This window comes from Muntiacus reevesi, chromosome 5, assembly GCF_963930625.1.
Source record: "Muntiacus reevesi chromosome 5, mMunRee1.1, whole genome shotgun sequence".
NCBI lineage: Eukaryota > Metazoa > Chordata > Mammalia > Artiodactyla > Cervidae > Muntiacus > Muntiacus reevesi.
The window spans coordinates 112,044,109-112,070,428 of record NC_089253.1 but is presented as its reverse complement, the minus strand read 5'-3'; the positions used below and the strand labels follow the sequence as shown (position 1 = coordinate 112,070,428).

General features: G+C 36.6%; 1 protein-coding gene across 6 annotated transcripts in view; it reads right to left on the bottom strand.

The window, feature by feature from the left end:
- The window catches only part of HMCN1 (hemicentin 1), a 517,313-nt gene that overhangs the window by 315,504 nt on the left and 175,489 nt on the right, over positions 1–26,320 (bottom strand). For all 6 annotated transcript variants that reach the window (XR_010663324.1, XR_010663323.1, XM_065936211.1 and 3 more), the window contains exons 5-6: positions 10,189–10,360; positions 6,613–6,719 (exon numbers count right to left, since the gene is read on the bottom strand). Coding sequence is in view for 4 of the 6 variants with exons in the window: in XM_065936211.1 (XP_065792283.1) it covers positions 6,613–6,719; positions 10,189–10,360 (279 nt within the window). In the remaining 2 variants the exon portion in view is untranslated. The remainder of the gene's footprint in view (positions 1–6,612; positions 6,720–10,188; positions 10,361–26,320) is intronic.

The window sequence follows — 26,320 nt, the reverse complement described above, 5'->3', positions numbered from 1 at the left end:
GGAAATTAAGGAGCTTCACAGTGGTTCCAAGCATATCAGGAAATTTTCTAGACAGAAACTGAACTGGGTTTGTATTAGCCTGAAATTCTAAGAGTTGCATTTTAAACAACCTACTTATTCATGTTATTTATAAAGGTTTGTAATGTGTTATCTTACTGCCCTGAGTTAGAATGTCAAGCTGGTCAAGTTGCAGAAGGGTCTGAGTGAGGAATTCAGAGGCTGCTGCAGTGTTAAGCCGAGCTGAGGCAAAGATGAGGTTACACTAGACACCTCCTGGCATTCTCTAGTTATAAACGGCAGCCACACAAAAGGGTGAGAAGCAGCAGCAGCAGAGTGGACCGGAGAGCAGGCTTCTGAACTGAGAGTGAGTCTGAGAAAGGAAGGAGCAGGGCAGGCTGAAGGACCGTGAGCAAGCACCATGGAGAGCTCCGGGGAAACTCAGTTGCTCCTCCAATATCTTCCTGGTCAACTATACTGCAGATGAAACCATTTTTAAAGCCAGACATCTATTAAATACTGAAGGTCTTCTCTACATAGAAAGTCCTTGAAGGCAAGAATTATGTCAAATATATCACCTATAAAGTACTATCCGATAGGTACTTCATACATGTAGTTTTAATAAATGAAATTAATTTATTAATATCATTAATAATAAGGCCAACAAACACTTAACATTGGCAGTTTCCCTTAGATTTCCCTAGGACCAACTGATGCCAGAGTCATCAAGAATTCATTGAATTTTTCTAGATACATTATGCTAAGTATGTTCACACGATAGCTCATAAAATCCTGTTCCATCTAAAACTGGTTTTAAGCACCATAAAAAAACTGGGGCTCAAAGAACTAATTACTTGCCTAGGTTTAGACAGCAAGTTAAATGGCAATTACTCCAAGTTCAATACTCTAACATTTTTGGATGACATAATCTCTGGGTTGATTTGGATCCTATGGTATAGAAAACAATAATATCCCCATCTATTCATTTGTCATTCTAAATTTCTAAATGCACTCTCAACGTAGAAGTTAGGTTAGTAGAGTGTTGATAAACTTCTCTCTGGAAAAAAAAAAAAAAAAAAAGCCCTAATTTAGGACATTTGCCAAATTCTTTGATGTAAATACTACCAAGTGGCTGATTTCAAGCTCCCAATAGGATGTCACTGAGTTGGAAGGAGAAAGTACATAACTGACTTTCCATGAGCCATTTATGAACCAGCTCCAGAAAACCATGAGGCCATGATAACAGTTCTGGCCAATGGGTTACAAAAGAAGTGAAGTGTGTCTGTCACTCACAAAAATGTCTATCTCATCCTAAAAGTGACACAATCCCTTCCTTTTTCTATGCACATTCTCCAGTCTTTTCCTCCACTAAAAAGAGGCCACATGTTGGGAAAGATTAAAGGCAAAAGGAGAAGAGGGCAACAGAGGATGAGATGGTTGGATGGAATCACCAATTCAATAGACATGAACTTGGGCAAACTTCGGGAGATGGTGAGGGACAGAGAGGCCTGGGATGCTGCAGTCCCTGGGGGTGCAAAGAGTCGGACACAACTTGGCAATTGAACAGCAACAATGTTCTAAATATGACGGTGTCTCCATGGCTTGGGCTCCTGAGTATATGAAGTAGAGCATCCTGTCAACCCTCACAGAACATGTGACACTAGTGAGGAATGAGCTTGCATTAAGCCAGGGAGAACACATCCTGGTCCTAAATGTGAAGCCTGTCATGTTATAAATGAATTAATATACAATTGCTAGAGTTGGCTTTAATTTCTCTCTCCTAAGGAGCTTCAATGTTTTATAAAATAATAAATAAGCCAAAGTAAGTAAAGTAAAGCCTTTATGTCTATCTAGAATTGATAGAAAATATAGATACAGTTTACTATTTATACACAGTCTGGAGAAGAACTAATTTAATTTTACCACTCATGTGTCAGAAACTGTTTAAACATTGACTAACATCCAATTTAATCATGACAATATTAAGTAGGTAATATTTTCCCCTATTTTTCTCAGACATGGGTAGGTTTAGGTAATTTCTTCAAGGTCAAAAATATATTAAGTAGTATATCTTAAATTAAAATAGATGTCCAACTATTTTCAAATTATTTGCTCTTATATAACATATCGTCCTTTACAAAGTAAAGAATACTATACTTTTAATCAAATATTTATTGAGATGCTAACATGGGCTAGGAGTTGTGCCAGTCAAAAACATATAATGAAGCCAGCTAGATTTAAATACTATCATTTTACTAGTCATTGTTTGTTTTAAAAAACGTGATACAAGGAAAGAAATGTAAATTCTGTATATGTTTACATATACATACACACACATACCCATTTAAATATAAATAAAAGTGTACATATAATTTTTAAAGGAAATATTCCATTTGATTGACAATCTGATCTTGGCAGACAAATATAACTGGGGAATATTCCAGGAAGAAAATCTACTGTAGAGCATCCCACTGACCCTAAACACTGAATTAATGCCATAGCTAATCCATTTAAATAATACACCTGGTGTTGTCTGACTGCTTATTCAAAAGAGGTACCAGGTGGGAATAACTGGAGGCCAGCGTAATATGCTACTTGTGTGGTCCTTTGTTAGACTTGAGGTTTACTGCAATTCCTTAACAGGTTTATGCCATTTGAGCATTTCTAAAACTACCCTTATCCTGTAGAAAATGTATTAGTAGGTTCTGGCAACCAAAGTAACTATCTGCAACCAGAAATATTTCTGCTAGTCTCAGAATCTCAATATAATCATGTGGTTGGGTACACTCCCTTCTCTACTTGGGAGATGATCTAAGAACAGTTTATCCAAATTTACTTAATGGAAACACCTCAGGGGATGAGCTACATCCCATGATCACACTGATAATCCTAGACTAATAGCAACAGTCTCTACCCACTAAGCATAATGGGTACTGACAATTATTTAATGTCTTTGCAACAAAGTTTCTCTTAAAGAGCAGAGCACACAATCTGGCCTGAGAGTTTATGCGGTTATGTTCAAATAGTCTAGGTATAATTGAGCTGTCCAAATGGAAAATTTACACTTCTTCTCAGAAATAGGACCCAGGATTTCTAGCTTCCCTACAGATACAAATTTAGGGGCCTCAAACAACTGTCTCTTTTGTTTGTAATAATAACTTGGGGTCCATTTCAGTTACTTCTTTTTGGCAAGTTTTCACCTGCATCAGAGGCAACCTAAAACATCCAGGTTACTTATATGAATTATACTGATGAGTTGACTCATTGTCTTTATTCAATGAAAGTGAATAAATCACAGAAAAGTAATCACCAGGGTTTCATAGGGAAACCACAGAAGTAAAGCAATCGCCACGCTCATAGTCAAATCATGAGCATAATAAAGTGTTCTGTGCCAGTACATCAACTGTGATCCAAACTAAACCAAAGTTTCTGCCTGCTTCCCTGGATATCATCAGAATAAGTGAATTCATCTTTATTCAGGAATATTTATATAGTTCTTTCCCAGGCACTATGGCATATACTTGTGACAAAGTCTGGTCTACAGCAAAACTGGAAGCCAAAACCTGTACAGAAATAAATATGACATAATGGGGAAAAATTATGCAAAAGGGAGGTGCCAAAAAATTGCAATAGAAAGCCAGAGGGAAAAGAGTATATTCTGGATGAGAAAAGTTTTGATACAAGTGTTACCATTTGAGCTGAGCCTTATTGGGAGTTATGAATCAGACATAAAATAAGAAAAGAAGAATATTCTAGAAAGAAGCAACAGCTTGAGAGAAAGCACAGACCAAGAGAATGTGGTAAGAGAAGATGAGAGACGTTGCAAAAGCATATTTGATTAGAGTAGAAAGGCACATGGTGGAAGATAAGCAAAAAGACTGGTTGCGGCTCAATTTGGTGCTCCTTGAATACCATGCTACGGTCAAATAAGAGATGGGCTGTGTTCTACACATGAGATTAAAACTGTTATGTGAAAACAGTCAAAAAAGCTGTTAGCAATTCCAGTGATAGAGCAGACACTTTCCAGGTAGCAGAGCGCATGACAGATGGCACCAGGGATGTGCTGTCTAATCTCAGACGTTTCTCCTCTTGAGAAAACACACATGTAAAATGTTATCCTTCATTAGCTACCCAAAAGGGAGATCCAAAGTCAGCAGCAATATTTATGTCGGTAGATTCAGCTCAATTGCCTTTACGCCAACCTGACACATTATTTCGGTATTTCACTCAGGAGCAAAATAAGTTCATTATCTTTACTTGCATTGTAATTCTCATCCTTTGTTTAGATATCACTAATTGTACACCAGATATTGTGTAACATCAGGGCCAGAAGCTTCTTTGATGATGATTAGATATGAATTTAAAATACTGTGATAATAGATAGTGTCTTTTTATTGTTTTCTTAATTACAGGAGGCCAAGTTTAGAGGCTTGTCTAAACAGTGTTCCTATCATCTTACCTCCTTCCTCACTAACCGATTAATCCTCAATGACTCTCTCTTCTAATGATCAGTTAAGATGTACTCAGTGTCCATTAAGTATCATGGAACATGGCCAGAATCAGACACTCACTAAAGGTTTATTGAATGGATGACTGGATGAATAGGTGTGTCAGGCACAAGGAAAAACATCAGATATGTAAAATATCCCCCTTCTAGGCAAGAGTTTTATTAGAGGAAATACCACTGGTAGCAATCCAAATCACCTATAAAATGGGTTCAAATACTTCACAATCAGTTGCTAATTATACAGAAGAATGGTATCACTTGTACGCATCTCAAAGTCAATAACAGACAACTTAACGTCACTCACTCGTCAGAGAGCAAGAACAGATTACCTTAGTGAACTTGCTAGCTCAAGACTGCTGACTTAGAACATACTTAAATAAAAATGTTTGGAGGATACATAGACTCAGAACTTCTTATACTCCTTTCCACTGTGGTCACAGAAAGTCAGACTCAATCTAGTTATATTTGAGGCAAGTTGGTCAAAATACCTGTAATGTCAAATTTGGCTGCATTTATTTAAAATATAACAGCGAAACACTTCATTATTGACTATCTGATGCACTCAGGAAGGACTGAGCAACTGCTTTGTGCAAGGAACTGGGGGATAACACAGGCAGATGGGACTGTTTGGAATCCATTCAATAAAAGTTACTAATTTTATTTCACATAGCCTTTTTACTTAAACCCTTATTCCATATTATTCATGTTAAAATATCCATATTACTGTTTTATTTTCCTTATAAGACTGAGAGTTGTGAGGAAAAGAAACACTGATATTCTAGGACTTAAATGGAGTTACAGTGAATACTTTTATTCTTTAATTTTATAAAGTTAAGTATTTCTTTAAAAAAACTGGAATGCAAAATTTCTATGGTATAATACCACCATGTACTTTCACAGCAGCTATCTAATTTGAAATGAGCCAACTGATCTCATTTTCTTTTCTTTCTTCATGTGGGGTAGTTGAGACAGTGAAAGAGTAAACGATGCAAGGGGAATCCTCATTTGAGTTGTCCCAGTATTCCAGAGTAAACTGTTTATCTGGGAGTTACAAGGGATTCTAATGGAAGAGGAAAAGTAATAGATGCAGCACAGGAAGGGTGTGCCTTTAAGCTTGCTCTCCCTGTGGACGATTGGCACTTATTCATGCAGGGGCTGAAAGCTGTGTTAGAGAGGGGTTTAATTCTCTAGCTGAACAGCCTTCTCCTGTTCTATCTTAAAAAAAAAAAAAAAAAGTTTCTCAGACACACAGAAATGCAGATCCTAGGGTTGGAAGTAGGCCAGAGCATACTGAAATTTCTGAGAAATATGGGCAAGCCATGCACAGCATCTACTAGGGAGGGTCCCACATATAATTTGCAGCAGGACTAGATCTCAGATTTATGGCATCCTGAATTTCGAAGGCAAACACGTTCTTTCCTCCACATTGCCAAAATACAATGCTTTCTTAGTATGAACATATACTACTTAATGTGACTCTAGGATACAAATAACATTTTGTGTTCAAGCACCCAATGAATGTAGGTCTACTATAACCAGCAATGTTTGAGTGCTTGTTTTGTAACAGGAACTATGTCAAATACTTCATTTGTATCATCTTCATTTAATTCTCAGAACACGTCTATGAAGGAAAGGACTATTATTGCCATCCTATATTAAAGAGGTGGAAAGAAAATCAAGAAAAGCTATAGTTCTAACGGATTGCAGCTTTTAAGTAGAGGTGTTGAGATTCAAACCCAGGGCAGTTCCATACTGGGGCTTATGTCCCTAAACATCATTGTCTACTGGCTCCATCTCTGATTGTTTTGGAGACAATATATAATTTCGGAGGCTAATATAATCAATCTACAGATTTGATGACAGGAAAATTAGATGAGCATTTCAAGTCTATTTATGGTGGTACTGATCCCTTTCATAGTCATCAAAACCAAACACTATCAATTCATATGATCAAGATAACTCCGAAGAATGCAATATGTCTATTGATTTTTAGCAAAAGCAGCATTCTCCATGATTGTTACAGAAGATATAAATAAACTACTATATACATTTTACAAAACATGCCAACATCAAAATAAAACAGCAGATACTCTGTAAAATAACAGTACCTTCACTGTCCATATTCCAGCCTCTGGCTCTTTAACATTTACCACCTTGGCAGAGTTATGAATATTTAATAGCTCATTCAGGCCAAATCCCTTTTTTATCAGCTTTCCTGAAAGACAGACGTAGAGGTTACAAGCATAATCTTTATTTCAGCTATGTGTATCAGCTGTGTACATTTCCAGTACAAACTACCTGACGGACATTTACACCTCTAGCACAAAACATCATTTTATATCTAAAATATACTCAACTTTAGCATTTCTGAACACTGTAATTGAAGTAACAGATTCCTATTTGCTATGTTGATTTGATCTTAAAAACAGAGTAACATGGAAGATGATAATCATATTTCCAAAGTTAATCTAGGTAATGATTATTATGGCTACAAAGAAGTTATGTACAGTCACTAGAGACATTTAGACTTAAGAGATGGCAAAACAGTAAACTAGAATAAATATCTTTTTGGAGATGACTCAAAATATTACTAACATTAAGAGCCCTGGGCATAACTTTGCAGAAAGTATAAAACCTCAGTTTTCCATGAAGTACAGGAGAAAGCTTTTACTTGTCAAAGGAATATTTAGAGGAGACAGTATAATGAAGTAACACAGTATCATCTCCAACTGAGATCAATATACAGTATCTGACAGTTCGAACTTAGGAAGGAAAGCAAATTTGGAATTAAGCCATAGTTTACTTATTCACTTCAGTCTTGGCTCTCGTGTGGACAGTCACGCAAACAAATCAATTAAAAGAATCCCATGTTTGCATCAGAAGTTTTATAATCATTGCAAAAGACTTTTAAAATATCAATGTCAATGAATTTTTAAAGTAGTAGAACTTAAGGCAATGGTTACAGGTACTTTCAATCCAGATAATGAACAACAAAAATCTTTCCTGTGTAGATAGAATAGATGATACTAGAAGAATGCTACCTAAAAAGACAAATCCATTTCTACAAACAAATCTATTTTCAAGACCAAACAGTCTCAAAAAATTGGTTTTGCTTGCTCATAAATTTAAATTTGATTGTTAAGTGTGGTTGGAGCCTTTGAGGTCAATTTCATACGCTATTTTCTCTAAGGTATGTCATTTTCTAAGATTCAAATAATGTAAAAAAGGTAGTTACTCCTTCTCAATTTATAAATGTTCACAAAGGTTTAAAAAATGTAACATATACTTCAGCTACAATAGGAATAAAAATACTGTGCAAACATCATTGGTTAAAAAATTTCCTAAACACAAATATTAAGAAAAATCAGGTTTCTTTTTTAAGATTACTATTCAATTCAACCTTAAGTCTTGTAAATTCAACCAGACATGGAATTAAGCCAAAACTGAGAATCATACCATATAATTATTGAAGGAACAAATTAAAACATTATTCTAATGAGAATATAAATTTGTTTTTTAACCATTGTCTCCTGTAAAATTACACAAGCCCCTTTGCCACGACAAGGCTGTGATCCACGAAGGGTCATAGTGGAAAGTTCTCACAAAATGTGGTCCACTGGAGGAAGGAATCATAAACCACTTCAGTATTTTTGCCTCGGGAACCCAACAGAGTATAAAAAGACAAAAAGACACCGGAAGACAAGCCTCCCAGGTTAGAAGGTGTGCAATATGCTTCTGAAGATAACAAGGGAACATCTGATGCAAGAATGGGCATGATAAAAGAGAGAAACAGTAAGGACCTAACAGAAGCAGCAGAGATTCAGAAGAGGTGGCAAGAATACACAGAAGAATTATACAAAAAAGGTTTTAATGACCTGGATAAACACGATGGTGTGATCACTCACTTAGAGCCAGACATCCTGGGGTGTGAAGTCAAATGGGCCTCAGGAAGCATTACCACTAACAAAGCTAGTGGCAATGATGGAGTTCCAGCTGAGCTATTTCAAATCCTACAAGATGATGCTGTAAAAGTGCTGCACTCAATATGCCAGCGAATTTGGAAAACTCAGCAGTGGCCACAGGATTGGAAAAGGTCACTTTTCATTGCAATCCCAAAGAAGGGCAACGCCAAAGAATGTTCAAACCACTGCACAATTGTGCTCATTTCACATGCTAGCGAGGTAATGCTCAAAATCTTTCAGGCTAATCTTCCATAGTACGTGAACTGAGAACTTTCATATATACAAGCTGGACTTAGAACAGGCAGAGGAAACAGAGATCAAACTGCCAACATTCACTGGATCATAGAGAAAGCAAGGCAATTCCAGAAAAACATCTACTTCTGCTTCACTGACTACACTAAAGCCTTTGACTGTATGGATCACAACACACTGGAAAATTCTTAAGGAGATGGGAATACCAGAGTTTACTTGTCTCCTGAGAAACTGTCTCCTGAAGAGTAGATAAAGAGTCTCCTGATGAGGGTGGAAGGAAAGAATGAAAAAAGCTGGCTTAAGCTCACATTCAAAAAACTAAAATCATGGCATCTGGTCCACTTCATGACAAATAGAGGGGAAAAAAGTGGAAGTAGTGACAGATTTTATATTCCTGGGCTCCAAAATCATGTGGACAGTGACTGCAGCCATGAAATTAAAAGACGCTTGCTCCTTGGAAGGAAAGCTATGACAACCTATACAGCATATTGAAGAGCAGAGACCTCACACTGATGACAAAAGTACGTACAGTCAAAGTTATGGTTTTCCAGTAAATATGCACAGATGTGAGAGTTGGACCATAAAGAAGGCTGAGCAGCAAAGAACTCATGTTTTCAAATTGTGATGCTGGAGAAGATTCTTGAGAGTCCACTGGAATGTAAGGCCGTCAAATAAGTCGATCCTAAAGGAAATCAACCCTGAATATTCGTTGGAAGGACTGACGCTGAAGCTCCTATCCTTTGGCCACCTGATGTGAAGAGCCGACTCATTGGAAAAGACCCTGATGCTGGGAAAGATTGAGAGCAGGAGGAGAAGGGGACAACAGAGAATGAGATGGTTGGATAGTATCACTGGGATAGTATCACCGAAGCAACGAACATGAGTTTGAGCAAACCCTGGTAGAGAGTGAAGAACAGGAAAGCTTGGTGATAAACTGAAGTCCATGGGGTTGCAAAAAGTCAGACACAACAGCGACTAAACAAGAACAACCTGTAAAATTAAAATTTATCAAGAAAATGCTATGATAAAAAAATTAGACAGTTGTTTTAGTAATAAAGGACTTTTTTCATATGATTCACGTAAAAATGACAAAACACTGAATTTTACAGAATAAGTTACTGTGAAGTATTTCCTCATATAAAGATGAAGAAAATATTTCAGGTTCATCTGAAATATTTTTTTGGAGACTTCAGTTACAATTAAGTTAGTAAATGCCATGGTTTAAATTACTAGGAGTTTCAGTTTTTCGAATCTCATGTTAACTCAATGATACTTAGAACTAAAAATACTCAGTTTTAATTTTTAAATATCTTCTCCAGTCACTTTTGAGTTGGTTGAATTTATTCATAAAGTTAGCATTAATTTGAACAAGTAACTGTGTTAAAAATCTTTTACCTTTCATGGTTTTTCTTTTTTTTTCATATTCTATATTTTTAAATATTTTTAATATGAATATTCCATATGTCTCACCTAAAGGATTGCGAATTTCAATCATTGGAGAAGGGCCGCTCAGAGACACAGTAACCTCTTTTAGACTGGGATCAAAAGGAATTTTCCAAGTATTTACAGCCTGTTCCAAATGATCTGTTGATAAGAGGTGAACTTTGGAAGCCTGCACTGCTTCTTCCACCCATTTTAAAACCTATAAGAAAAAGAGAAATATAAGTGATATCAAAATATTTACAGCTTTATACCACCTTGAATTGCTGAAGCAGTAGCTGATTTGCTTAATGAAATGACATGGTCGCTTTCTGTACTGGGTGAGGCTTATTTCCATCACAATCAAGACAAACTTTCTCAATCCACAGAACAGGAAAAATGCACTCCCCAGGGGATTAGTCTCCAAAAGTTTCAAACAGCTCATGCAGTTCAATATACAAAAATAAATAAATAAACTAATTGGAAAATGCACAAAATACCTGAATAAACATTTTTGCAAAGAAGACATACAGATGGCCGAGAGGCACATAAAAAGAGGCACATGCTCAACAATGCTAACTATTTGAGAAACACAAATCAAAACCACAGTGAGATGTCACATCACACCAGTAAAAATGGCCATCATCAAAAAAATCTATAAACAATTAATGCTGGAGTGGATGTGGAGAAAAGCGAACCCTCCTCCACTGTTGGTGGGAATGTAAATTGGTACAGCCACTATGGAGAACAGTAAGGAGGTTTCTTAAAAACAATCCCACTCCTGGGTATATATCCAGAGAAAAACATGGTTTGACAGGATAAACATACCCCAATGTTAAATGCACCATTATTTATAATAGCCAAGACATGAAAATGTCCATCAACAGAAGATGTGGTAAAAACACAGCCATAAAAAAGAATGAAATAATACCATTTGCAGCAACATGGATTGACATGGAGATTATCATACTAAGTGAAGTAAGTCAGAGAAAGACAAATATCATATGATATGACTTATATGTGGAATCTCCAAAAAAATGATACAAATGAACTTATTTACAAGACAGAAACATATTTACATACTTAGAGAATGAATTTATGGTTACCTGGGGGCAGGGGGAAAAGGGGAAGGGACAGATGAGAGTTTGGAACTGACATGTACACACCACTATATTTTTTTTAAAGCCTAACTCTCCCTATATCCACTTATTATAGCAGGTTCAGAATACAATATTAGTTTAACCCATGCTCAAATTTCAAATTTTACAAAAAAAAAAAATTCAAATTTTATATCTTGGAGTAATATATTCAAAATGAGATTACAGTGTCCAAAAATTAGTTGTGCAAGATATTACATGCACAGGTACTACAGACACTTCCATTTCTCAACAGAAATGAAAAGAATCTACAGAAAACAAGGTAATGGCAATACTGAGATTCTTTTTCCCTCTATTCTTTCTTTCTCAGTTTTTTTCAAAGTCCAATTAATAAAAGACAATTAGCACATTATCAAATCCAATTTCAATATATTGAGTACTAAATTATTGTAATAGAGTACACTATAGTATATTAATTATTGAAAAATAATTGCAATGCCAGCAAAAATTTCATTTTTATGATAAAATAAAAAACACACACAAAAAATGGGAAAAATAACCATTATATGTTTTTTAAAGTGGAAAAATACTTCAGGTTAGAACCAAGTGGCGTGCTCTTGAAGGAAACCTTCTAGTCCACAGAAATGCTCTGCAACAGCAAATACAATTCCTCATTCTACAGGGCATGTCTGGACAGGTACTGCTTAGCTGAACTTACTACCATTACTCCTAGATCATATTAAGCTTTAATCCACCTAAGATCTTCCTCTGGTTCATTCATCCTTCAAGACGGTATTCCATCGTGAACAATTTCCCTCATAATTACTCATTAAACACTGAACATCACTGGGTATTAAGCTACTCAAACAACAGTATTTTTAAAATTTCAACAATAGTAGTCACAAACCAACGAATCAAACAACAAGTATTGTGTAATAATTTCAATCTCTGTCAAAAGGATCCCCATTTTCTTTTTTTTTTTGGTCCTCAAGAATGAGGAAAGTGGCTAAGACATTATCATAAAATTAACAGTGTGAGGCAATTATGTTTATTCATTAAATAAATGTTCATTGTTCAAAGAACTCTTGTTGGTACTGAGTATTGATGAAAGTGAATGAAACTGATGAAAATGAATGAAATTGATGAAAGTGAAGCTGTTCAGTCATGTCCAATTCTTTGTGACCCCAAGGACTGTAGCCCACCGGGCTCCTCCATCCATGGAATTTTCCAGACAAGAATACTAGAGTGGGTTGCCATTTCCTTCTCCAGGGGATCATCCCAACCCAGGGATCGAACCCAGGTCTCCCGCATTGCAGGCAGACTCCTTACCATCTGAGCCACAAGAGAAGGAAATGCTGGACTAGAGGAAGCACAAGCTGGGATCAAGATTTCCAGGAGAAACATCAATAACCACAGATATGCAGGTGCCACTCTCGTGGCAGAAGGAAAAGAGGAACTAAGAGCCTCTTGATGAAAGTGAAAGAGGAGAGTGAAAAAGCTGGCTTAAAACTCAACATTCAAAAACGAAGATGATCATGGCATCTGGTCCCATCACTTCATGGCAAATAGATGGGGAAACAATGGAAACAGTGACAGACTTTATTTACTTGGGCCCCAAAATCACTGCAGCTGGTGACTGCAGCCATGAAATTTAAAGATGCTTGCTCCCTCGAAGAAAAGCTATAACCAACTTAGATAGTATTTTAAAAAGCAGAGACATTACTTTGCCAACAAAGGTCCACATATTCAAAGCTATGGTTTTTCCAATAGTCATGTATGGATGTGAGAGCCAGACCATAAAGAAAGCTGAGCGCCAAAGAATTGGTGCTTTTGAACTGCGGTGTTAGAGAAGACTCTTGAGAGTCCCTTGGACTGCAAGGAGATCCAACCAGTCAATCCTAAAGGAAATCAGTCCTGAATATTCATTGGAAGGACTGATGCTGAAGTTCCAATACTTTGACTACCTGATGTGAAGAACGGACTCACTAGAAAAGACCCTGATGCTGGGAAAGGTTGAAGGCAGGAGAAGAAGGGAACACAAGAGGATGAGATGGTTGGATGTCATCAACAACTTGATGGACATGAGTTTGAGCAAGCTCCGGGAGTTGATGATGGACAGGGAAGGCTGGCATGCTTCAGTCCACGGGGTCGCAAAGATTTGGACACGACTGAGCAACTAAACTGAACTTCTTAAATAAAAGAAAGGAATTCATAAAACAGGAAGCCTTTGTTGAAATAACGTATGTAAACTGCCCATCATAGTACTTGCCACATAATGGATAGTCAAATGTTTTCCTCCATTTCCAACTGAATTCCCTTCCCCTAATTGAAAATTTCAATAATGACTTCATGGGCAAAGTGAGAAAAAAATGTACCCCTGAAAGACAAGATTTCTGTAAATGAAAAATAAACACAAAGTCATTCCAGGTAGAAGAGAAGTTCTGAAAAACATACAGAGACAGAAGTACTCATATGTTGGGAACATGAATGCATCTAACTGGCTACAGTTAAGTGTTCAGAAAAGCGAGAAGCAGATGAGGTTGGAAGCTTATGTCAGGGGCAGTGTATGTATGGTCACAAAGTCAAGCTATGACAATCGGATTCTATCCTAAAGACATAAGTGAAAAGTTTCTGAAGGAATTCCTGCTTTAAGCAAAGAAGTAATACTTTGACAGAAGTATTTTTATTTATTTATTTATTTTTATTAGCTGGAGGCTAATCACTTCACAACATTTCAGTGGGTTTTGTCATACATTGACATGAATCAGCCATAGAGTTACATGTATTCCCCATCCCGATCCCCCCTCCACCTCCCTCTCCACCCGACTCCTCTGGGTCCTCCCAGTGCACCAGGCCCAAGCACTTGACAGAAGTATTTTACAAAGAAAAGCTTGTAGAGGTATCATCAACTAACTGAGCACAAAAAAACAAGTCTATTACAATTAATTACCACATAAATCAAATGATATATTTCCTCAGATGTTAACCATATAAAGCACCTGGGATTTTACATACGAGATAGGTATGTATCGATATCATTACCTAAAGAAGCAGATGCCATATTTTGAAAAATGGGTTCGGAGTGATCTATCAGGCATGAACAGGAAGATATGAATCATTCTGCCAATCAAATCGGTCCATGTGGCTATAGAAACCAGAGACTGATTATCGCTAATATTTGGCCATAAATAAAACACATATTTTAAAAGTCAGTGTTGACATTTTTATGTCTTCAACATGGATCATGGCTGCCTAACTCAAAGGAATGCAAAGAACTGATTTACTCTCTGAGAAAGCACTTGATAAATTTTACTGGTGATAAATAACTTTGAGAATAATGTCTGACTTAGAGACTAAAGAAGGCAAAGACAAGAGAAATCAGAAAAATGGAATGAACATTTGTTTTAAGGACAAGACACAAAACGTGGTCATAAACAATTCTCAAAGTAAGAAAGAAAAGAATTACAAAACAAAGATATTTTAGTATCTCAAGTTCAACAATGAAATGCAATAGTGTTGAGCAGAAATAAAAGTGAAATCAATTTTTAATATAGTACACCTTTCTTTAAATGTGTATTCTGCATGACTCCTCAAATACATCTGTCCTTTGAAATGAATGTAAAAAGGTTATGATATATCACTGGAAAATTATACTACTGTCTGTTAGTTATGGATGAAAAGGACTAAGTTCTAGGCATTCCTGGAAAATGGAAAACTTTCTGATTTAGTTGCCTTTTCATACAGGAACTGCATTTAAATGGTTGGAAATATAAGTGGGCTTTTGGTTTATTCTTAATACTGTTTCCAATTCATCAACATTTATGAGGCTTTCACAAAAAGATTACCATGTATCATGGTATTACTGGTTGGGAAAGATACAGTGCAGACTTCTGTCACAAGTCTCAAATCACTTTTTTATACAATTATAGGAAAAAATTCAAATTGAAGACAGATGCAACCCACTTTATTAGAAAATACAGATATCACCAACATGTGAATAAAAGCAGATTCCTACAAGCCACACAATCACCAAAAGTGAGGTTTCTGGCCTCTAATGTTGCCACATATAAGGAAAAAGAAACAAAACTTTGTCTAACCATGAGAAATGTTCTTATGAGATTGGAAAGAACCTTAGATAGTAACAATAAAAAGAAGTGAACTAGAATAATGTGAGATCCCTTGAATGAGTACATTTTTACTAAACCATTGGTTTAGTGTTTCAAACCACTGAGGCACTGTGCATTAAGTTTTAATGTAAAAACAGTCTCTAATGATTTTTAGCAGTTTAAATCTCAAAAGGCCTTTGAGAACATCTAACCCAGCTCCTTTACTTTACAAATGAGGGAAACTAATATGTGAGTTCTCGTACCTTTCAAACACCTAACCATACTGATTCTGGTGTAGTAGTTATTTTTTATAAAGCCCCTGAGTCCTTGAAGACACTCTCCTAGTATAAATATTTTGCATCCTACATAATAATTAATACTTAAAAATAGTTCATATTTCTATGTTACTCAGGAAGGAAATGCAAATATCACTGCAAAACACAAAACTAGTCTACATTATTAAGTATTATAAAACATGATACATAGCATTAAGTAGAAATGAAGTGAAATCAACTTTGCATACATCTTCAAGGAGAGAATTTGACAAAAACTTTGGAAGAAATTTTTTTTCTTTTTTTAATCAGAATGATTGACATATAACATTAAATTCATTTCAGGTGTACAGTATAATGATTCAATATGTGAATATACTGCAAAATGATTCTCACAATAGGTCTAACTAGCATATATCACCACACATAGTTGCCATTTTTTTCTCCTGGGATGAGAGCTTTCAGGACTTGCTCTCTTAGGAACTTCCAACTGTACAATATATTAGCTATAGCTAATAGGCTCTACATTACATTCCCATTACTTAACTGATTTTATAACTAGACGTCTGTACCTTTTGAACCCCTGTAACCCATTTTGCCCACCCCACCTAATCCCTACCTTCTGTTCTCTATATATTACTGGTTTAGTTTTATTTTGTTTTTGTTTTAGATTCTACACGTAAGTGAAATCATACCATATTTGTCTTTTTTTGTCTGACTTATTTCACTTAGCATAATACCCTCAAGGTCCATCCCTATTGTCAAACATGACAAGATTGCCTTCTTTTCATGGCTGAATAATATCCCAATATGTATATGTAAATATACCACATTTTCATCATTCATTTATAGATGGGCACTTGGGCTGCCTCCATATGTTGGCGATTGTAAACAGTGCTGCAATGAACATGAAGTAAACATGCTTTTTGAGTTAATACTTCTGTTTTATTCAGATAAATACCCAAAAGTGGAACTGCTTGATCATGAGATCATTTGGGGGTTTTCCCTGGTAGCTCAGACGATAAAGAATCTGCCTGCAATGGAGGATACACAGGAGACACGGGTTCGACTTCTGGGTCAGGAATATTCTGTGGAGAAGGGAATGGCAATCCATCCTATATCCTTGCCTGGAAAAGTCCATGGATGGAGAAGCCTGATGGGCTACAGTCCATGGGGTCACAAAAGTTCAGACTCAACTGAGTGATTAACTTCCATTTTTCAAGATTCTTTTTAACTTGGAGGGGAAGCGTCATACTCTTTTACATAGCGGTTGTACCAATTTACATCCCTACCAACAGTATACAAGGGTTCGTTTTGCTTTACATCTTTGCCAACAACTTGTCATTTCTTGTCTTTTTTGGTAATGGCCGTTCTAACCAGTGTGAGGTTGTGATTTTGATTTGCATTTCCCTGATGATTAGTGATATTGAGCATCTTTTCATGTACTTGTTGGCCATCTGAATGTCCTATTTGGAAAAATAGTTATTCATATATTTGCTCACTTTTAACTGATTGGGGTTTTTTGCTATTGAGTTCTTTGTTTTGAATATTAATCCCTCATCAAACATATGCTATGCAACTATTCTAACTTCTCCCATTCAATAGGTTGCCTCTGCATTTGTTGTGTCTGATTCTTTACAACCCTATGGACTGTAGCCCATCAGACTCCTTTGTCCATGGTATTATCCAGGCAAGAATATTGCACTGGGTTGCTATGCCATCCTCCAGGGGAATCTTCCCAATCCAGGGAACAAACCCACGTCTTCTACACTGCAGGCAGATTCTTTACCTCTGAGTCACAGGGGAAACCCAAGATTGGCGATATAATGGAATTTAAAGTCATGAGGCTCCCCTCGAAGCCCTTTCCCAACCATGGACTTAACACGAACAAGGAAATGCATCATTCTGCCATAATAAACTTAGATGTTAATGCACAATGGCCCAGAAACCTAGATGTCCATCAGTACACAATGGCTCAGCAACCTAGATGTCCATCAACAGATGAACAGATAAGGAAAGGTGTGGTACATTACGTACAATGGAATATTACTCAGCCATTAAAAGGAACAAATTTGAATAAGTTGAACTGAGGTGGATGAACAGAGAGTCTGTTATACAGACTGAAATAAGTCAGAAAGAAAGAGACAACTGTCATATACTAACACACTTATATGGAATGTAGAAAAATGGTACTGATCAAACTATCTGCAAGATAAACAGAGACACAGACATAGAGAACAGACTCGTGAACGCAGCAGGAGACGAGTGTGGGACGAATTGAGAGTGTAGTACTGACATATACATGCTGCCGCTGCTGCGAAGTCACTTCAGTCGTGTCCGACTCTGTGCGACCCCAGAGACGGCAGCCCCCCAGGCTCCGCCAACCCTGGGATTCTCCCGTGTGTCAAACAGAGAGCTAGTGTGGAGTTGCTATATGCCACCGGGAGCTCAGCCTGGTGCTCTGTGATGACCTAGAGGGGTGAGACGGGGTGGGAGGCTCAACAGGGAGGGGACAGGGAAAAGGCTTAGAAATCGGAATTGCATTAGAAAAGCTGGGTTCAACGGGGGAACTACAGAGGGTTGATGACAAAAGTGACCCTCCACTTCAACTCTATCAACACCTAAAACTTGCATAAAACTACCACACCTTCAACATGATGGAAGTTCTCTAACGTGCAACAGCTGAGAAAATAAAAGCACACTTCATACATTTTTGAAGGGTGAAATCATTCCTGCTGTTCTAAACTGTCAAAGTATATTTCATTAATTTATCTTCATAAAATTCCAATGTGTCACAAACTCAACATGCTATAAATGACTGAGGAAATTTCTCTTGCCAGAAATATGCATTATTTAAAATAATGAAAACATAAAGCATTGACTATTATACACTAGATCCTCAGACCTTATTCATCTTACAGCTGAAAGTCGGGACCCTTTTACCAGGCTCTCTTTTCCTAACCATTGATCCCCTGGCAACTACTTTTCTATTCTGTGTTTCTATGAGCTGGAATTTTTTTTGGTAGATTCCACATAAATATTGTGCTGATAACATTGTATAGCATAACTGAAATTTACTAAGAGCATAGAAGTTAAATGTTTTTACCAAAAAAAAAAAAAAAAGAGAGAGAGAGAAAAGAAAAGAGAAACACAGGACGCAGTAGACGTGATAATTAACTAGATGGGGAGAGTCCTTTCACAATGCACAAGTGAATCAATAGGTACACACATCACAATATACACTTTATGATTACAGAATCCAAATCATAACTGAATGGTTATTTTGATGGCTGCCACTTAAATAGCACTTTCATGTAAGCCCCATGCTAAGAACTTTATAAATTTTACCTCATTCAATTTTTCTATATTCTGTATTTAAATATAATAGTATATAACATGTTGCTAGTATGTATAATTCCAAAAAAGCATACAAGTCGAAATCACATGCTCTGAACCACTGTAATGTCATAGAGGGTGAAGTTCTTTGGGTGCCCATTGCCTCTTATTCCTACCATTGAAAGAAACCTCAGATTCCAACTAGTCCAAGGGAAAAAAAACAGAGAGAAAGAAATAGAAGGGGAGTGAAGGAAAAGGAGAGAAAAAAGGGAGGAAGGCGGAGAGGGGGAGGGGAGATAGAGAAAAAGAGAGGGAGAGAAGTAAGGAGGAAGAAAGGGAGCTACAGGAGGCTGAAAAAGAAAGAACTGAATTTTGGGCTTCTAAGCCTAAATCCTACTAATTCAAAATTAATTCAAAAGATTTCAAGCATAATTTTGATTATATGCAAATTTCAAATTATGTCCTTGTCTAAGATGCACGCCTACACATACTTAATATGTAACTCCACTGTACTGTCCTGTGTTTGCTGGGTTTGGGAATAAGACAGAGGAAGTAATTCAGATACATTAAACAGGGATAGCATTTGGTTGATTAAGTTAATCTCACAATCGATGTGTTCTTACCAATGAGATGGAAAAATCTCAGTCTAGAGACTACAGCTCTTTCATCACTAATCAGAACCATATAGGACCAAGTGAACCCTAACTCAGATAGTGGAGGCTCCCTCACTTTTAGACAGAACTTGGATGGGCACTGCAAACATTTCTCACGATGACTTAGCTGTCTCCCTGTTTCTACGTTGATCAGCACCCATCCATTCTGATTGATATATTATCTAGAGATTTTAGCACATTCAGTTACAGGCAAGTTTCTCTGTCCCCTGGGTCTTTCAGCCACTAAAAGGAACCTTTTGTGTATCTCTGTTCTGATTATAGGGAGATTTTAAAGTGAAGTTATCTAGATCTCATCATACTTTGCATGTTTCCAATTAACTTCCTAAGAACTAATAACATACTCAAAAACAAGAAGCTTTAAGAAAAAGCATATATTCAAATGTCACATAATATAACTTTAAGTGCATTTGATGAGGAGATCAATTGGAAGATTTTAAAGGTCCAGCTATTTCAGAGGCCCCACAAGGAATAAACGTTAGTAACAATGTATGCCTCAGGCAGTCAAGAAGAGAAGCCATCGGTGTGGACTAAAACTATTGGGAAATGCTTTATAGGAGTGGGAAAACTTCAATACTATGCAGCTTTTAACATCTGGCACCATGCACAAAAACCTCAGCAATACTAACTCTTTCCAGATTCCTTGTAATCTATAGCAAGAACACTTAAATTTATATAACAGCCTGGGTTTTACTGGTACTGTTTGAAATAATATAGGTGAATACTCAGTGCTTGCCAAGTTATCTTCAGTCTCCCTTCTAAATTACAGTAAAACTTTTTATTAGCACCTGCAACTAAATCGTCACTAGAGATGGTGGTTGAAATCAGCTATACAAATCTTAGCAGCTCCCAAGCGGGAAAGAGAAAAGTAAATCAAGAATCAAAATTTGGGGAGCAAATGAAAGCAATGGATTGAGTCAGAGAAAGTCTGGCCCATCCACATATCAAAAGGTGATATTCATGTCTGAAAAAGAAGAGATTGCAAAGTGAAGGGGAAGGGGAGGGGTGGGAAGGGATACTTAGGGAGTTTGGGATGGACATGTACACACTGCAGTATTTAAAATAGATAACCAATAAGGACCTACTGTATAGTACTCAGAACTCTGCTCAATGGCATGTGGTAGCCTGGATGGGAGAGGAGTTTGGGGAAGAATGGATTCATGTATATGAATGACTGAGTCCCTCCGCTGTTCACCTGAATCCATCACATTTGTTAACTGACTACACTCCAATACAAAATAAAACTTTTTTTTAAGTAACTTAACATGAAAAAAAGAAAAGAAATAAAATAAAGGTGATACAGAGGCAGGAGGATATTTTGAATATTGGGCAGGGGTAGTGGAGGAGGAGGAAAAAATGAGTAACCTATTAAGGTCTTTAGAGTAAATACTATTTATATTTACTTTAAATCTAATAATCACAGTTTATTACACTGAAGGAAAAAATGAAAGGGATTAATGACCTGAAATGAGATTTTACATTAAGTTGATAAACACTAAAAAAAAAAAAATACTAGGTTCTGTATTAAATCCACAGGGTAAAAAGGTATTTGCCCTGCCTATAACAGTTTATAAAATCAGACTCAAATAACCAGAGTACAGGCATTTGACATTTGCTATCATAAACTAGGATAATATAGCCACTCTGTTCCACTCCTAGTAAATCCATGCTTTTAGAGCAGGGGGACAGTCCTGGGTCTTCACTACAGAGCAGTGAGAGATGCCTTAGCAAAAGATAATAGATCATAAATGCTTCCCCAGAGACTTCCTATTTAGTAAAAGACATAGGTTCTGTGAGCTGAACGCTTGTACAACTTGAGGGCCCTCTTTAAAAAAAATACATGTGCAATAAAAAAAATAGTTCACACATCTTTCAAATTATTAAAAGCTGACAAATACTGTAAATCCTCAAAATAAATACATTAATATAAAATTTGCTATTGTTAACTGTCAAGAGGCTATGACATTTCCCCCCTTGCATCTTTGGCTGCATACTCTTTGAATGTCTGTTCCCATGACCAAAAAATGTAATATCTTATGTAGAGAGACTAGAAAGACAGTTCTCTCATATCAGTTATCCAAAAAAATTTTATTATCTGAGATACTTTAAAAATTTCAACTTCATACATGGCATACTTGAAGTATTGCTAGAGCTACAGCTCAAAGAAAAAAAATAGCCAAGATCACCCCAATGTCACGAGACACAGGACACATGTGTGGGGAGGGGGGTGCAGCTGAAGTGGAAGGAGACATGGTCTTTACCAATCACAGTTTAAATACCTTACTTTTGCAAATGCCCCCAAGCCACAATTTTTAACTCTGTGAACACTTTCATTTCCCAGTACCTTGGAGGGGATTCACACAAAAGGACATATGCAAACTTAAATTTTGCTACTTTCACTGTAACAAAAGTTTTCAAAACTTTCACTCTGCCTCCATTCCTATTTTTCTGGAGGATACATTAATTACAACTTTCTTGCCCACTTATGACACCATTCAAATGGCAACCATCAATGTCAGATTTTTTTTTTTTTTAAAGCTGCTTGAAGACCAGTCAATAGTGAGTTTCACTATTGCCCTTGCTTGGTAAAGGGTATACATTGCAAATATATCACATTCACGGACTGATTATTAAGTAAATGACAGGGACCATTTTAAGCAACTGCCACTAGGTTCTACAAAATCTCTACAATGAACTAATGCTACATGTCCACAAGGAAGACATGTAGCACTCTTCAAGGGGATCAGCAATGTGGCAGTTAAAATAAATCAGGATGAAAATAATGGAACACCAATGATAAAAGGAAGGAAGAAGAGAAAACAAAAGCCAAAGACACCTTAGATTCAATGCTACCTTGGTGGCAATTTAATGTGGACATGAAAAAGAAGGAAAGTCTGGAATGACTCTCAGACTTATGGCTTGAGAAATAAGAAGAATGATAATCTTTTTAAACCATGACCAGAAACACCAAAGGAAAGTAGGTTTCAAGAGTCACCACGGCCCACTCTTTGCAACCCCATGAACTGTGACCCACTGGGCTCCTCTGTCCAGGATTTTCCAGGCAAGAATACTGGAGTGAGTTGTCATTTCCTCCTCCAGGGGATTTTTCTGACCCAGAGATCTAACCCGTGTCCCCTGCACTGGAAGGCAGGTTCTTTACCACTGAGCTACCTGGGAAGCCACTCAAAAGTCATTACATGGAAGGCAAAAACTACTAAGAAAAAGAGAGAAAACTAAAGCAAAATGAACGTATATTTCAAGTCTCCTACACATCCTAAGATGTTATATCAATTATAAAGAATGAGGAAAAAACTCAAATTGATGTGCACCTATCCCTGGTGACTCAGACAGTGAAGAATCCACCTGCAGAGCAGGAGACTTGGGTTCAATCCCTGGGTTGGGAAGATCCCCTGGAGAAGGGAATGATGACCCACTCTAGTATTCCTGCCTAGATAATTCCATGGAGAGGGGAACCTGGTGGGCTACAGTACATGGGGTCGCAGAGTCGAAAACGGCTGAGAGACGGACACTTAAAGTTAATAAACAAATAAATCTGATGAGTAGGTAAACTCATTAGTTTTAGATTCCTACACTACAGCAAAGTGACTATAAAACTGTTCTGTTCATGACTATCAAACTGATTTACATACTGGAACAATTAGAAGAGTCCTGGTTTCTCTACCAATTAAACAACAACAAAATTGTTTGACCCATAGTTTTGAAGAAACAGTCCTAACGATCCCGCTGTGTCTGTATCTGACACAGGAAGCAAGTTAATAAACAGAAAAGAGACAAGAAGGAGGTGATCTCACACTCTGTGGAAGGAGAAAGACTGCATCTTTACTGGCAAGAACTCAGCCAATGAAAAGCCACAGACTCTTCGTTTATTACAGCCCTCCCTGCTTCCTTTTTATCTCTATAAAAGTGTTCTCCTTTGGTAGACTTGCCTATGGCCTTGCATTGGTTGCAGTCTCCGAATTGCAATTCTCTGCTGATTCAAACTCATCTTTGCTGGAGAAGTATCTGGCAGTCTATTTGTTTTAGGTAAACATATGAATTAGATAAACTATTTAATATTATATTTTTATTTTCAAATTATATATTAAAAGTTTTTATAACAGTAATACATGCTATGTAAAAAACTGGAAAAGAGACAATCACATAAGGAGAAAATAATACCATTTCTGTACTACCTACAAATAATCACTCTTCAATATTTTTATATTTCTTTCTATATCTGTGCATTTGTGAATATGTGCTTATACACGCTTATTTACCTAATTAGGATTATACTACACATTTAGTTTCCTTATTCAAATACATATTTATAAACACTTGCTCTGTACTCACCCATCAGGTAAATATTTGGGAATATAAAACAAATTAGAGTTCATAGCATCAATTTGCTGACAAAGGCCCATATAGTCAAAGCTATGGTTTTTCCAGTAGTTATGTAGGGATGTGCCTGGTCGAACTTAGCATTGTGAATTTCCAGACCACTAAAGAAATAGTTGGAAATAGACCATGGTTTCATAAAAATACCACATTCATCTTTGGTTATTTTCTAAAACCTTGTTTTGTAAATGGAAAATTGTGAGTGACTACACCTTTCTCATTTCTCAGCCATAATTTTTATGGTAATTAGTCACACAATCTGTACCAACTTCTGGAGTTAAATATACTGAAGTCAGCATCTTTGATTTCAAAATAATTTTAAAAATACAGCTTTATGATTCAGTAAGAAATCAAATGTCTTGGCCTGAACATGAGTAGTAAAGAATATTGGCAAGAAAAATGACCACAGTGTTTCTCTCAGCAGTCACAGGGTAGAGAAATGGAATTACAGGCTAATTATCTAGTACTTCAAGCACATAAAATATTTTGAAGCACATGAAAAATCAATGAGAAATACTAGTTCATTAGAGATTTAATGCTCAGATTTGAAACCACAGCTTTTACTTGCAAAATATATTCACAGTAGATGACAGTGTCACTGGGGAGCAACGTTTTATTCTAACTTTATCTACACAGTAAACAATGCTGGACTAATCAGAGATATTTATAAACAAAAAGTAAATTACATTAATCCAAAGAGGTAATGAGCAAGATGTTAATTAAGTTGTTCTCAACTGCCAGGAACTAGCATACTAATTATAAACTCGAAAATTAGGAGAAGAGCCAAATCCTCTGTCCATGGGTTCTCCAGGCAAAAATACTGAAGGGGGTAGTCATTCCCTTCTCCAGAGGATCTTCCCGGCCCACAGATTGAACCCAGGTCTCCTGAATTGCAGGCAGATTCTAGACCTTCTGAGCCACCAGGGAAGCCCCAATTGTAAACTTGAGAATTAGGAGAGCCAAATAGATAACTCTGGAGATACATGAAATGGTCAGTAAATTTTCACAAAGACAAAAATGATTACAGTTAATTATTACACCAGAAAGTTATCACTAGCAACAGCTCCCAATACAATGTTTACTAGTCTCAAAGGCACTGAACCACAGTCAAGCAAATATCCAAATAATAGCTTTAGTAGTTTTCATGTAAACCTTAAACTCAACCTAAAGTAATTATTTTCAGTAACTGTCACATTGCTAAAGGAAAATCCAAAAAATTTGCTGGAAGCACTTTTTTCTTTACATGTACAAAAAAATTATAACAATGCTGCCAAGTAATTTCAGTCGTGTCCGACTCTGTGCGACCCCATGGACGGCAGCCCACCAGGCTCCCCCTTCCCTGGGATTCTACAGGCAAGAACACTGGAGTGGGTTGCCATTTCCTTCTCCAATATAATAACAATGATACTATACACATCCACCATAATGGTAAACTGAAAAAGGCAGAAACACCAAGTGCTGGTGAAAATGAAAAGCCAGGATTCTTGCATACTACTTACGAGAATACAAATTGAACCAACTTCAGAAAACAGTTAAGTGGCATCTACTGAAGGTGATTCTATTCTCTGTGACCCAACATTCTTGCTCTTAGATATCTGACCAAGAAAAATCAATCCATATACACAATAAATGAACATCCTAGAATATTCAGGGCAGTACTATCAGTATAAGATTAAAGTTGGAAATTACCCAAAATACATCAACAATAGAATGGATAGACTGTGATATATATTCATGAAACAGAAGTCAGCACATGAATGCGGATGGAAGATTTACAACTATAGGTAACAATGTGGCTGAGTCTCACAAATAACAAGGTTGAACAAAAGAACTCAGACATTAAATCCTGTGATGTGTGACTGCATTTACATACAGGGCAGAATGTGGCAAACCAATCTATGTTTTTCCAGACCAGGATATAAGGATAGCCCATGTAATTGAAAGGTGGTTTAAAGAGGGTTTCTGGCATCCTGATTGTATTGCTTCTCAATCTGAGTGTTGGTTACCTAAGCTCTGTTGAGTTTGTGAAAATGGATTAAGCTATAGATTTATGTGCATTTTTCTGCATATGTACAATACTTCAATGAAAGGTTAAAATAAAGAAAAATTTACAATGATTCCAAAAGCACTTTTGTACCAAACCTATGCCTTAATTTATTAAGTTTAATTTAACCAAAATAAAGTTTTGCTAATTAATTCCAAGAAATTCAATCAAACATGTAAAACTATACAGTATTCAAAAGAAGATTAAAAAAAATTCCCATGGTACAAATATACAGTAATGCAGGGTAACACATCAGATATAT